The following is a 14,564-nucleotide window of genomic DNA, read 5'->3' on the forward strand; positions in this document are numbered from 1 at the left end:
TTTACTTAATTAATAAAAATTTTATTATATTTATATTTTATTAAATCATTTATATTTTTAACTTTTTTCAATTACAAAACATCTAATATTAATATTAAAATTAATTGTTAATTATTATGATTGGTAATTTTATTTTATTTAAATTATAGTTAAAAATTAATTTTTAGATGTATTTTTTAATTAAACTTAAACTTTTATTTACTTAATTATTAAATTTTTATTAATTTTACTAAGTCTAACAGAATTTGGGCAGCATAATGACTATATTTCAAACTATCCCAAAAATTTTAAAACCTACAAATTAAACACATATATAACCAGAATATTCCCAGATCATATAAAAGACATATATTATTATTAACAAATACATCAATTTACATATATACAAATATTTAACCACAAAAAAGCATATACCAAAACTGATATTTTTATTGATACAAAAAAAATTATTAAATAAATATTTATAAATATATCACATTTAATATAAAACAATTTAAAAATATAAACATACACTATAAATTTGATTTTTTTTAAGTTCATACTTTTACTAAAATACATATATTACAAAATATAATATAATAAATATTAACAAGCAAAAATAAACAAATACATATAAAGCATTAAAATTAAAAAAAATACATATTCAAATCTGTTTTTTTTATTTTACAAAAAAAACAATTAATAAATACTAAAAACATATATTATAAAAATATCTTAAAAATAGTAAATAAAAAATAAAAATATTACAGTGGGTGAAGTGGCTCTGCTCCGACTGCTTCGGCAATGGATCGGGGACTCCATAGAAACAATAAAAAAGTTCAATACATAAATAAAATAAAATTCAAAACTATATTATAAAACTTACCTTAGGGGGCGGCTTGAAGGAGGAGGGGGGCGACAGTGGTGGGCTCGCGGTGGCGTCGGGGTGGGGTGGGGTGGGGGCTCGCGGTGCGACGTCGAAGTGGGGTTGTGGTCGGGGAGCGTCTGGTTCAGAGGGAGAGAGAGAGGTCGAGGAAGAGAAATGGGGAAGAAGGGAGGGGCGGCTGGTGAAATATCATTAAACTTTTGCTGGCGTGTTTTGTTGCGCCGGCAAAAATCACCCTTGTTGCCCTAGTACAAAACGGTGTCGTTTCATTTAAGTGGACTTTTGCCGGCGCAACGAAACGCACCAGCAAAAGTTTTCACCTACCACATGCATTTTAAAATGCGAAGGCAGGAATTTTCCCATTATACTTTTGCCGACGCACTTCATCAAATGCGCCGACAAAAATATATATATTTTCTCGTTTAATTAATAAAATTATTTCAATTATTCGTACACAATAATTGAATCATTTTATTGTCTAAATAACAAAATAATAGTTCAAATGCTTAACGTAATACTAATTTCGGGTATTATATCGAAGGAGATCGAAACATTCACGCACTACTAACAAGCTAGGTTAATTATCAATAATGCTTAACATTTCCAATATTTTAACACTTACAGTTTAAACAAACTATTTATAATGTCAATAATTACTAATATATACTAAATATATCAAAAATTGATATGCTTAACTTATTTTTCGGGTGTTATATTGAACAAGACCGAAACGGGCACTACCAACAAAATATGTTAACTAGCAGTACTGCTTAACATTTCGAATATTTTAACAGATACGGTTTAATCAAACTATTTATAATGTTCATAATTAATAATAAAATACTAAATGTATCTAAAAATTGATGAAATTTGATTACATACAACCTACCCTATATATATCACAAGAGCTTATATATTTACACATTAAATAAAATTACTTTAAATTCTTTTCAATGATAATAAAAGATCAGTGGTATGATTGACTATCTATTTGTTCCTCAAAAAATGAATAATTATTTAACGTTTCAAGAAATTATCAATAATGAAACGTACATATATATATATATTAACAAAAGAACAATATTCGATCATATGATCGGTAACACTAATTAATAATGTTGAGTAAGACCAACATTGTATATATTCATAAACTTATGTGTAATACAACAATTTATTAGACCTATGATAATTTTTGTTTTAAAATAAATGATAATCGTATGGTTAGATAAGCATAATCGATAATGATCACAACAATCTTAGTTCATAATTACAAAGTTAATTAGTATTATTGTTGATCTTAGATCAATCTAACAATTTATTAAAAATAAATGATAATTGTATGGTTAGATAAGAATAATCGACAATGATCACAACAATCTTAGTTCATAATTACAAAGTTAATTAGTATTATTGTTGATATTAGATCAATCTAACAACTTTATACCGTTACTTAGATGTTAAATAATTATTAATTAATGAATCATAATATATAACACTATAATCACTTATAAAAATTAAAAATAATTGTGTATTTAAATTCCTTAATACTTTTACCGGCGCATTTATAACCTTTACCGACATGTTTAGAAGATTTTTACCGACGACATCGTAATGCGCCAGCAAAAATGCCACCGTCAATTGAAGGGTTGTATAAAAATTATTTTTGCTGGCGCAATAATGCATAGTGCGCCGGCAAAAAGTGGGCCATAAAAAGTGTGCAAACTTTTGCCGGCGCAATTGGAAGTGGCGTCGGAAAAAGTTTCTTTTGCCAGCGCATTTCGTAATTGCGCCGGCAATAGCAAGGGTTTTTTCCAGCGCAATTCATGAAACGCGCTGGCGAAATTCCATTTTCTTGTAGTGTCCACAAGTCTCTCTTATTTTATGAGATTGAAACTTGTAGTAGCAAACTTCAATGGTAGTTCTCAGGCAGCGTATATGTTACACTGAGTTATAGAGTTTTTCTCTCTAAAATATCAAACCCTCTCCAAGGACATACCCCAGCCCTATTTATAAAAGCTGGGATCATTAATATTAATCATCTCTCATTAATATCAGGGTATTAATGTTAAGTTAATACAAAAGGGTTGTTCTAAAATAAAGACTATGGCCCATGTGGATCCTACAGGGCCATTGCAGAAAGTCACGCACCAACTTTATAGGGAACATATCTGTAATTGTCAGGGTGCGGCGCACGTTTGCTCATGTCAGGCGACGTTGTGGGTAATGCCAATTTTTGAGTGTACGAACTCGGCACCACTAATCGAGGTTCTCCAAAAGTTGTCAGACGATCGCCTGATGGCCCATAATTGCAGTGACCAACATCTGGCGGCTATCCCCGGCCAGAGGATCGGAATCATAGACCCGGGGGACGAGTGAGTGAAGAGAACTCCTCCGGACATGGCCTCACCTGGAGAGATCCCTACCATGAGGACGGACCTCGAGGCATGACCTCACTCGGAGACATCCACGATTTACCTTTTGCCCCTAGAGGTGGCATCACCTGGAGGTACCCTCGCCTCGAGGACAGACCTCGGGGCGTGGCATACCTTAGAGACGTCCACAACTCACCCGAACTAGGTTTTTTGGAGAAGTTGCACTCCGAGCGCCTCATGACTTACCTCATCACTAATCACTCTTAATGGCCACGTGTTAGAAGGTGAAAATATAGACAACAATATATAAAAGAATGACATAAACATACTAAATGAAAAATTAAACCAAAACATTATTTATGATTTTATATATATTATGATAACCTTTTTAAACATAAATGATCATTTTTATTTTTTAATAAAAATTAAGATTTTGTATTATATCTTATTATTATAATGATATTTTATAATATTTAAATTTATATTAGTATAAGTATTAAATGTCTATTCTTGTATTAAATATTTTATAATATTTGAATTCATATTAATATAATTAGTAAAAAATTAGGATTATATAATATTATCATAATAATATTTTATAATATTTAAATTTATATTAATATAATATTATCTAGTCATGTATTATATACTATTATAATAATGATATTTTATAATATTTGAATTTATATTAATATAATTAATATATATCTATTTTTAGTTATTTTTAAATGTATATTCAATTAAATATTTACAATGTTAAAATTAACAAAATAAACAGATAAAACCAAGAATTTCCGTTATCTACAAATTTTTTATATAGAAGAGATATATGATATGTTTCGAATCACCTAGTATATATATATATACTTTCACTACAAGAAAAAAATGATTTTAATAACACCGAAAATGTGTTATCAAAACATACCATAACACTTTTTGATGTGTTAAGACCGGTTATGTTATCGTAGGTTAGGGTACTTTACATAACACTTTATCATTGTTATACAAATGTGTTATTATACTGTCAACGATAACACAATTTCTGTGTTATTTTAATAAATAGATAAGTGTTTAATTATGTTATTTATAGTCGATTATATAACACATTTCAATACTTATAAATTTGTGTTATACTACACTTTAGTATAACACTTTTTTTGTGTTATACTATACTTTAGTATAACACATTATTTGTGTTATACTAGACTTTAGTATATCACATGTGTTATATTAGCTTAGAGAAACATAATCTTTTTTTACTTACATAAAACTAAGAAAACAAATATGAAAGTTGAAGCCAAATAAGGTAACATAAATCGATTTTTATTAATTACTCAAAATGTAATTACAATATTTAGTCTACTAGTCTAGGCTTATGAGATCATATTACAACATAATTTATGCTCAATTCAGATTCCTCTATCACTAAATACAAAAAATAAATGTATACAAAAATTAGTGAAATACATTCTTCCATTCTAAAGTCCTCAACTACAAATGTTGTCAAGAATTGCTCCAAAGAAGTCATCTCAATATACCTGCACATTGTAAAAAAAAGTCCTTTTATTATTAAGAACATAAGACTTAAGCTAGTTTCCACCTGTAAGCATATAAAGTTTAAATTAAATTTGTAATAACTCCAAAACTTGACGAAATAGCAGGGTATAGCAAGATGTACTACCATGCAAAACAACAACTGAAGCAACAAAACATATTGCTTCTTCCCTCGAAAATTAAACAAGAAATACAAAGAAAAACTCAGAACCTGCATGTATTAATTTAAAGAGCATTAATTTAAAGATCCAATCCTAGCACAAATAGAGAAAAACTCAGAACCTGCATGCATAGGAAGATCATGAAATTTCTAGGAAGTACGAAGCATAAATGTAGAAAGACAGCTCTGACTCTGACGTACTGACCTGTTCAAAAAATAAAAGTGTTACTCAATTATCAACACATCAAAAGCATAGAACAGCAAGATTCAATTACTACTGCAAAAGCAGAAAACATAGAAACAAATGACCAAGGGGCATAAAAAATTAAAGCTCGGTAATAAAAAATCCAACTAAGAGGCATAAACAATTAAAGCTCGGTAATAAAAGCAAAATTTCCCACTTAGTGAAAATGAAAGAAACAGAGTACTCTATCAATACCTAAAACTTAATGAAAATGAAAGAAACATTCAGCAGCATAATTCTAAAGCACAGCAGAAGACTTTCTTCTTTATACCTTAACAAGGGTTGACGAAAGTCATCTTTTTGTTGGTCGTTCGTCTTCTAACATGGTCATATCAGCCTATTAAGAAAGAAAAATCTAAGCATATGAATTTTCCACAAAACAAACAGTTAAATTTAGGAATGAAAGTGAATGAGAAAATCAGAGAGGATAGAGAATGAATGAACTGAACTTTATTGAAATATATAGAAGTGTTAAATAGAAGAAGAGAATACATCACTTATAATGAGCTAAAAATTCTAGTAAGACTAACAGATTCATAGAAAACCATAACAGATCTAGCAGCTACCACTTAATAAATAAAATTTGTAGTAATAAAAGTACTACAATCTTTCCATTAATCATTTATAATGTGCACAAGGGAAATAAAAAGCCCACCTATTCAGATGATGTTAGAATTCCCTATATAAAGCCCTGATAGTATATCCATGGAGATCAGAAGCATTGCTTGTCTCAACAATAAGGGCAGGCCATACATCATCTTTTACATAATTTCCAGCCTCCTAAGCATGGCATAAAAATCAGAAACTTCTTAGTTAAAACAAAAACTCATCTTATATTAGTCCAATTAAAGTTTATTACATTTATATTGAGAGTCAATACTATTATGCTTAGATTCACCATTGCAATTGCTTAAAAGGGAGCACCGCTGTCGGGTTTTATTTGCATAGAAAAATTCTAGTTCTAATTTACATAACTATGAGATAGAAAATGGTACCTTAAGAAGAGAAGTATGAATGGAAAAAATTAGAAAAGCATACATAACAGTTAAACTGTATGATTTGCTACAAATAAAAGAAATAAAGAAGGAAAGTCATGTCCATAGAAATCAAAAGTGCAAATAGGCTTGTCCAGTAATTATTGTTGCAACCTCTGGAGAAGGAAATTCAGCCAAATTAAGGGATAATAATACAAGAGATTGCAACTCTAAAAATGTTTTAACTGAACATCGGCCTCAACATCATAGTCAGATGGTAAGATCTTTAAATGCCTCGAGCTTACCGTTTGATGCAAGAGATTCTGTAGTTTGTCCAACTACCGAATGGTTTCCATTTTCTGAGTTGTTACTTTGGTTGTACACAGAGTTGGGCATGGCAGAGCTGAGTCTGCCCTCAAAGTATGTGGAGTAAGGAGAGTACTTGGCACATTGCTCCTTCCATCCTACAAAAAAAAAAAAAACATAACAATATGCCTCTTAAATGCCTGTATCATTTTGATCAAATAAGAATCTTCTATCAAGTACTTGGCTTAATAATAACCCTCATCCCAGTCTCTAAATAATAATCCTACTTAACACAATGTAAAGCAACAGCGACAATTTTCCATGTGTACCATTAGGCACCATGTTCACTAGATATATATAGAGATTTTCAGTACTCACTTAAAGCAGCATCATGGTCAAAAAGAATTGTTTCTAGGAGTTTGTGGACTCGAACACAGTCCTCAAGTGTCCATTCCCCGATTGGCCCAAGTGCTCCGTTTCTGCAAAATGATGAAATGTCAAGTTTCCATGTAACATGACAAAACATGTTGAGCAAAAATGAAACTCCTCAAAGCAATGTACAACATCTATCTGGGTGTTCAGCATTCAACCTCAGTAGTTGCTTTACAGCCTGCACTCCAAAGACAATTTAGTCATCAGTTGGCCTTATGCAGCTCAAGACAAAAAGAGGGGTCAAAATAAAAGCTTCTCAGCCACACGCTTAAACAAAAGCTTACCTGAAAGGGAAGCAAAACCTTCTATTTTCTCACATTCACTTCAAAAGAAAGCAAATGTGTTTCTAACAAATCAGGGGAGTTCTTTTGAAGCAACTTCAAGTACCTTGTAGCCTCTAAAAGTGGATCTTCTACCTAAATAAACACATAAATATCAAACAGGGCAAAAATTAACAATGTATTACACCACAAGAAAATGACAATCCAGCAAAACTGACAATACACCAAATTGCATTTAAAACCTAAAAAAAAACCAAGGTCAGATGTCTAATCCGTAATAATCATCAATTTCTCCCTTGAAACTTGTTCAGTCCTCTCTAAAGGGGTCTGAATTCCACAATTGCAAGTGCTCTTTTTTTTTTTACAGAAATTCACATTTATTGTCAAGCTATGAAAATCCATCAACGACTAATTGATAGTACATCATAAAAAAATAAATCCAATATGTGGAACCCAATATAAATGCTTTACCTAATTGCACCAACTGCTGCTTTATGAAAATATGGATTTGAATGCAATCGATCTTGAAATTTAAGCATTTCAACATATGTACGTAAAGTCATTTTCCTCAAACAATAAGAATGGAAGTCAAATTGGTCTTCAGTGATATTAGCATAGTGCTTCTCCACAGCCAGAAATTTTTTTAAAGCCCGTCCAAGATCACCTTGACGGAAGTAACTTTCACCAAAAGCAAGATCATACCTTCAAAGTACAACAGAAAATACTTAGAACCAACAACCAACATAACTTGCTTCAAAAAGTAAATAGATCCAGCAGTAAACTGAGACAAACCACATGCATTGCATGTCATGAAGGTTGGTATGTTGATCTCCATCTTTAGTGAACAACACTGCAGTTTTCTCAGCTAAAGCCACCTTCGAAAGAGAAAATACAGCATGAAGCACATACAAAACATTTAAAGCAGCATGAAAGAAATAATTCATAATAAGATCAAATAATCAATGATGAAAATGACTGTCACAATACCTGATCAGCCTGAAGCATACGCTTAACACATTCACTGTTGATGTAGCGATCTGCAAGATCCATACATCTAGCTTCATCTGCCAATGCAGCAGCAGCAGCCAAATCACCAGCATGCTTCAAAATTCGGTTCTGTAATAAAAAAACAAAATTAAAAATTTGGAAGAAAAAAGATAAACAAAATTAAAGAATCCTGGTAAGTGCATGAAAACAATATCTCACCAAAAAAACTCAAAACGTTATAAGTTCAATAAAAATTGAAAGAGAGTGGAATGTGTACAGTAATCAAATCCTATTTCCCATGGACAACACAGCTAGTTAAACTGCTCCCAGAAGATATCTGCCCTTCACAATTAAGCTAAACCGGTTCACACAAGTAAACCATAAAAATTCCAAGGTAAATGCATGTGAAAACCTCTAGACTATAAACAAAAACTTACTAAAGATCTCAGATATTGTGGCAGCTGGCCAACAATATCAAATCTCTTTAAGAAAAGAATAAACCATGAAAGACCATTTCAAAATATATCGTCAAGTGTATCTATAGATACATACACATGTACAAACTATATCTTGTAGTATAACAATGATTTCAATAGCAAAATATCTCTGCTACAAGATTAAGAAGGGAAAAAAATCATAAGATTATATTAAGAAAAAAATCCATAAAACTTATTCCAGAAAACATTTACATTAAAAAAACTTTCATTAAGAATCCTAACCAACCTTGCCCAAGTATAAATCAATCGCGGTTGGGGTGTGCTCAATGGCCTCATCAATTTTAGAAAGAGCGATTTCATATTGTCCCCTTCTGTCGTAATGCTAGATCCAAACAGAAATTCTAAGCAAAAACAAATATCCCAACAAAAAATATTTAAGGGGGTAGCGAAAAGAAGAAAAATAAAGGTGGCTAACTTGTGCTAATAGGAATAAGGTCCACATAAGAGTTGAAGGAGGTTCTTTCTTTGAGCGGCATTTAAAGTAAATATTTTTTTTTTTTAAAGTGACATCATCAATAAGAATTACCAAAAGAATGCCTCTGGCAACAAAACCATGTGCCAGACTAAAAAAACACTTACAAGATAAAAAATTAGAGCAAATCAGAGCATTCACCATTCACAAATAAAATCTAAAAGCAAGGAGATAGTTTTATAATATTATGATACATTCAGTGACCACAAATCTAAAATCATGTTGCTTAGATCATCTGCTTCAGTATGATAGAAACATGATTGACTGTTCATATATAAAGAGAGCAGGAAAAAGATAAGTCTAATTCACTCGACAAAACCAAAACAAGGAAAAACAATATCAACATACATCATTGAAAAGAAGAGAAAAAACAGGCGGGGGGGGGGGGGGGCGGGGTGCTACGAAGGTGGAGGAACTTTATAACTTGTCGTTAAGAATTAAACCTCACACCATGAAGAAGCAAACCACAAGCTCCACTACCCATTGGCTAATCAACTAAACCACACCCGGAAGACAACTCTTATAAATAGGCATCACTAAAGTGTATAAATGTTTCAACATGATTTGCATTAATGCAAATAAGTGCTACCACAGCTTACCTTCCAGGGAATTGACCAGAAGTCTTAACAGCATGCTCCAGCTCAATAATAAGTTCCTCAAGAATGTCTGCCTGGAAAACAGTGTGACAAAGCATAACTTAAACCTACAGAACTAATATTTTCTTAGGTCCTAAAAATAAAAAAATTAATGTGTAAAACAATCAAGAAGAATGAGGAGCATACCTTTCCTGGATGATCATACAATGGAGAAAGATCAGTGAACAATGATGGAACTCCCTGAAAGCATCAAGAATATACGTTGCCATAAAATATAAAAGATCGAGTCAAAGTGATAAAAAAGGAACCATAAATACCTTAGTAAGGAAGGGCCTAATATAATTTTCAGCTGCTTCTCTAAACCTAACACCTTGCAGAAAGTCGAGCGGTATTCTCTGAAACACCCAACCTAACAAGATTTAGTGATAACTCAAAAAAGTCCATAAATAAGAAGAGCATAAAAAAATAATAATAATGATGATGGTCATTCTAATGTGGTAGTAACCAAAAAGTGGTACCAAGAAGCTAATTTAATTGCATTCAACTCATAAATCACCTGAGGACTTTTTAGCTAAGCATTTCTAATATTAAGTAAATATGATAAAGTCACGTCTAAAATGGAATGGTATACCATGAAAGAAATTTGGAAATTAATAATAAATCAATATTAAGTTCAATAGGTCAACCCATTGAAAAATTAACAAAGTTCTCCCCCTTTGAAACTAATTAATAGCAGTTTATTAGTTAAAATTTACCAAAAATAATATCAACAGATACATGCAGAACAAAAAGAATCCAGTGTATAAATTTAAAATCAACTCCATCATAGCAGTGCACAATATTTGATAGAATAAAGCCCGGTGTTATTACAAGTTTGTGTAATAGCTAATAGGCTTCACAGCATTCAGATAAAATGGTAACCATTACAAGGAAAGCAGCAAAGTTAAAATTCAGATCACTCAATATTTTACCTTGACAGCAGAAGACCAAGTGTATTGCTGCCTAAGAGAATTGTACAATGAATCCAATTGTTCAATTTGGTCGGGTGAATACTGACCATTTTCATAATAGAGCCCAACACACTTGTGAAGGCCTTCATAGTATCTGAATTGAACTCGAAATAACAAGTTCAAAATATAAATCAAATTTTCACAAGGAATTGATATTTTAAAAAGAAATACAGCATTAGCATTACTAAATTTTCACGTATGGACAACTAGATTGACTTAATTTCAACAATAACATCAGGAACAAGATTTCTTAAATGCTAGAGTTGCTCCATAATCTGCTTCTCAAGCACATAGAATGATCAGTAGCTTATCAGTAATCTCTCTATAGTAACTAATAAACAAGCTTTCAGCTTTTAAATCAACAGCCTTTGTAAAGAATCCTTTCGGTCACAAAATCATCCACATAACTCATAATTGGCAGATTGAATTTTACTATTCAACATGCTTTTTGGGAAATCAAATGTCCATTTCTAATGATCTATTAGGTAAATCAACTATACATCTCATTAGAGAATCATACAAAAATTTCTAAATGGCAGTTGACTCGAGACTATTAGCTTTAAATTATTTTCAGCCACAAGAAGGCTTTTTAAAAAGATTAAATATGCATGCACCTTGCTCTTGTCCAAGAAGGGTTTTTACTTAAACTATTCTTTCCAATGATTATCATCTTCGATAATTATTTTCATTTAAATTAGTAAACGGAGCCTTGGTGTCACACATACACTGGGAATAAATAATAATGAAAAGGGACCTATACAAAGGCAAAACTATATGCAAAACGATACGGCTCTCTAAACAAAACTTCAAAACATTCAAAATGGCAGAATAAGAAAATGGCAGAATATCTTAGAGTTCTAAGATATAAATCCACAAAGAAAATAGCCAAGAAAATTTTAGAGTGTATTATAATAGTGGCAAAAAAGAAAAATTAAAGGGGCATTGGTTACCAAATTCAGCTTCTTTTCATGTTCTTGAATAGATCTCAAAAGCTTAGCTAAATCAACTCGATCGTACTCAGAATTCTGAAATAGGGACTCCATTTCAATGACCTGAACTCGAAAAAACACAGAAACCCGCTTCACAAACTTTAATACAGAATATAAACATATATTTATATGTGAATTTCAAAATTTGGGATGTGAATATGGATACCAACTTGTTTAGAGCAATTATTGAACTCTAGTTTAATGTCACTGAAAGCTGTTGATAGGCCAATTCATTTCCCAAAATCATATACTCTGAAAATCCCCTGTATCAAAGAAATCTCCTCTTCAAAAAAAGGAACGAAAAATGAGATGCAGAAAGAAAAAAAAATGGTAAGCGCAAAAGGAAAGAGAAACCTTTTGAGGTTGGAATAGGCTTCAGCCCGACGCTGCTGAACGGCGAGAAATTTACGAAGCAAATTAACGATGGTTGTTGAGGAATCTGAGAAGCCAAAGTGCACTATTTGGTACTCGCTTAAGGATGTTGCACCTGCATTAATCGACACATGAATCAGTATAGTTATTGCTATGATTCAATCAATTCAAAGTTATGCAAATATAAACACTCGACTAACCATGTATTGAAAATATCAGGATCCATCTTGTATAGCTGGTTAACACAAGAAAATATAAATTTGTCCTCAGGTAACCCATAGCTAGATCTCTTGGGTTGGCAGTTCGAGTCTAACACATCACAATTTTTCTGCAAGAGAAACATGAAGTAGTGTTGTCACAGGAAAAGAAAAACTACTTTGACTAGTACTAGACAGCAGCAGCAATAATGTGAAACAGAATTCCAAAGCTATGAACTAAGAATGAAATTACAGTTAGGTAAAGGAAATACCTTCATATCGTCCAAGGGCTTGCAATGAAACACTTTAGAACACCATATATCCCTTATAAGAGAAAATTTAAGAATCAGCCTCAACGATAATAACCAGTCGCTTTAAATATAGATCAAACATAGATCAAATAAATAGATGTCTATAGCTTTTTTTTCATTCAAACATTCAATCAAACATCATAGCTACATTAATTATATAGTTAAATTGTATATTTTATAAACATTTCCATTCTCACAAATGAATCACTGATAATGGAACACCACTATCAAATACACACATTTTCAACAAAATCAGTAATACTCAATCAAATTTATTGAAATATAAGTTATTTTGTAGAAAAAAAAACTCATCGCAGAAAAAAAAAAGAGAAAAATACCAAAATGTTGAAATGCTCGGCTTGCATGGCTCTAGGATGGAGAAGGTGGCTGGGCGACGAAGAATGCCCGAACTGAAGTCTGGATGGAGCTAGTTGGTCTCACGCTGGGAAGAAGGCTTGGCTGCACACAGGAAAGAGGAGAAGAAGAGCTGGCCTCCGGTGTCGTCGTTCACCTCTGCAGTCGTGTGAGGGCTTGGGCCCGCGTGGGTCGAAGCTTCGACGCCCTCTGAAGATCCCTAGCCAGTGCGTGTAGGGGAAGGTCGGGCTCCATAAACACACAGGCGAGAGAGAAAGAGTGAAGGAGAGAGGTCTGGTGGGAGAAAGAGATCCGAGAGAGAATGATGAGGAAAAAGGAGAAGGAATTGAAGGAAAGGAATTGTGTCTCACGGTCTCACAAATTTTAATGAAAAAAAAAAAAGCTAAGTGGCGGGATGGTGAAATTATTACCACTTTTTTTCATAAAGTGCTCCAACATAGTACTCTAGCATAATACTTTTTTATTAGTATTATATTCATGTGTTATGGAAATGGGTATTTGGTGTAGTGTTTGTTTGCTCTTTTTGTTTTTATTTGTCGCATATAAATATATATATATGAAAAACTTCTCAGTAGTTACTACTCATAGATGTGCACTAATAATTATGATGATGTGGCAACATAGTGACTTGGTATAGCAAGTCACCAACATGCAAAGATTTTTTTTTTCTACATTAATTTCGAATTTTCATATATAATGCTTAAATAAGATTTTTTTTAATTCTTTAATTTAATAAATATGTGACTGCCATGTAATCAAGTAGTCTTTCCAAAAATTTAAAAAATCAAAATTTATTTTAAGAAATATTAATTAACAACTATAAATATGGATCATTGATCTTAATCTAATAGTTAATATTTAAATAGTCATCTATGAGTTGTAGCCATTAAAATATATTTATACTTAACGGATATTTTTTAATCTGTTGCCAACATGATATTCACGCATTCAATATATTATGATGTACATAATGAATTAAATCTTTACATCCCTTTTAAACTTTGCCTCATGAAAGAATTGACCCAATTGCATATTTCAAATATTTGAGTTTTTTTTCTATCTTTTCGACTTGGTGCTTTTGTAATGACGTATTGAGTTTGGTGATTTTTTAATCAAAATTAACATTTTGTGGTAATTTTGACGACATAATCTTATATGAATTTGTTTGAGATTTATCATATCTTCTATGGCTATATTTCACTTTTGGAGACCTTTTGTGGCTAATAATGCCTAAGTCAAAGTAGACCGTGAAATATATGAAAAATATATTTTAATTTTAGGAGAATTTGAGCAACATAACAACATTAAAAAAATTAGATTTTGTTCTTTCATCTTTGGCAATATCTTACTTTTAGAGACATTTTACGGCTTATAAAGTCTTGGTTAAAGTGGGTCAAAGACAAAAAAAAAAGAATCACTAGAGAAAGAAAAGGTATTTGAAATATGGAGAAGAAAATAGAGGCAAGCCTTAGCACTCATTTTGTAGAAATCCCTAAAGAATGAAAACTTAATTTTCTCTGCATTTTTATTGTAGCATTTCTCTCTCTATCTCTCTCTTTATCGTAATCTC

General features: G+C 31.7%; 1 protein-coding gene and 3 long non-coding RNA genes across 4 annotated transcripts; all 4 read right to left on the reverse strand.

The window, feature by feature from the left end:
* Positions 1–4,539: 4,539 nt before the first annotated feature.
* Positions 4,540–6,178, reverse strand: LOC133801793 (uncharacterized). Its single transcript, XR_009876981.1, has 3 exons — positions 5,851–6,178; positions 5,467–5,532; positions 4,540–5,156 (listed from the first exon to the last, which is right to left on the reverse strand). It is a non-coding gene; the product is annotated as an uncharacterized LOC133801793 (long non-coding RNA).
* A 312-nt stretch (positions 6,179–6,490) lies between these two features.
* Positions 6,491–7,877, reverse strand: LOC133801792 (uncharacterized). The gene is made up of 3 exons (XR_009876980.1): positions 7,066–7,877; positions 6,854–6,954; positions 6,491–6,633 (listed from the first exon to the last, which is right to left on the reverse strand). It is a non-coding gene; the product is annotated as an uncharacterized LOC133801792 (long non-coding RNA).
* Positions 7,878–9,562: 1,685 nt separating this feature from the next.
* On the reverse strand, positions 9,563–11,420 carry LOC133799664 (N-terminal acetyltransferase A complex auxiliary subunit NAA15-like). The gene is made up of 5 exons (XM_062237663.1): positions 11,365–11,420; positions 10,712–10,844; positions 10,058–10,135; positions 9,927–9,980; positions 9,563–9,814 (listed from the first exon to the last, which is right to left on the reverse strand). The coding sequence occupies exons 1-5, from the start codon at positions 11,418–11,420 to the stop codon at positions 9,740–9,742; spliced, it is 396 nt and encodes a 131-aa protein (XP_062093647.1). The 3' UTR covers positions 9,563–9,739.
* Positions 11,421–11,949: 529 nt separating this feature from the next.
* On the reverse strand, positions 11,950–13,304 carry LOC133801756 (uncharacterized). Its single transcript, XR_009876949.1, has 4 exons — positions 12,581–13,304; positions 12,312–12,439; positions 12,094–12,226; positions 11,950–12,002 (listed from the first exon to the last, which is right to left on the reverse strand). It is a non-coding gene; the product is annotated as an uncharacterized LOC133801756 (long non-coding RNA).
* Positions 13,305–14,564: the final 1,260 nt, after the last annotated feature.

The sequence above is a fragment of the Humulus lupulus genome, chromosome 9 (assembly GCF_963169125.1).
Source record: "Humulus lupulus chromosome 9, drHumLupu1.1, whole genome shotgun sequence".
NCBI lineage: Eukaryota > Viridiplantae > Streptophyta > Magnoliopsida > Rosales > Cannabaceae > Humulus > Humulus lupulus.

Bases quoted from the DNA above. Each gene is read 5' to 3' on its own strand.
- LOC133799664 (XM_062237663.1), bottom strand. From the start codon at position 11,420: ATGATAATCATTGGAAAGAATAGTTTAAGTAAAAACCCTTCTTGGACA. The intron at 10,845-11,364 runs GTGCATGCATAT...AGTTCAATTCAG, and splicing joins CCTTCTTGGACAAGAGCAAG to ATACTATGAAGGCCTTCACA. The intron at 10,136-10,711 runs GTAAAATATTGA...TGGGTGTTTCAG, and splicing joins CTTGGTCTTCTGCTGTCAAG to AGAATACCGCTCGACTTTCT.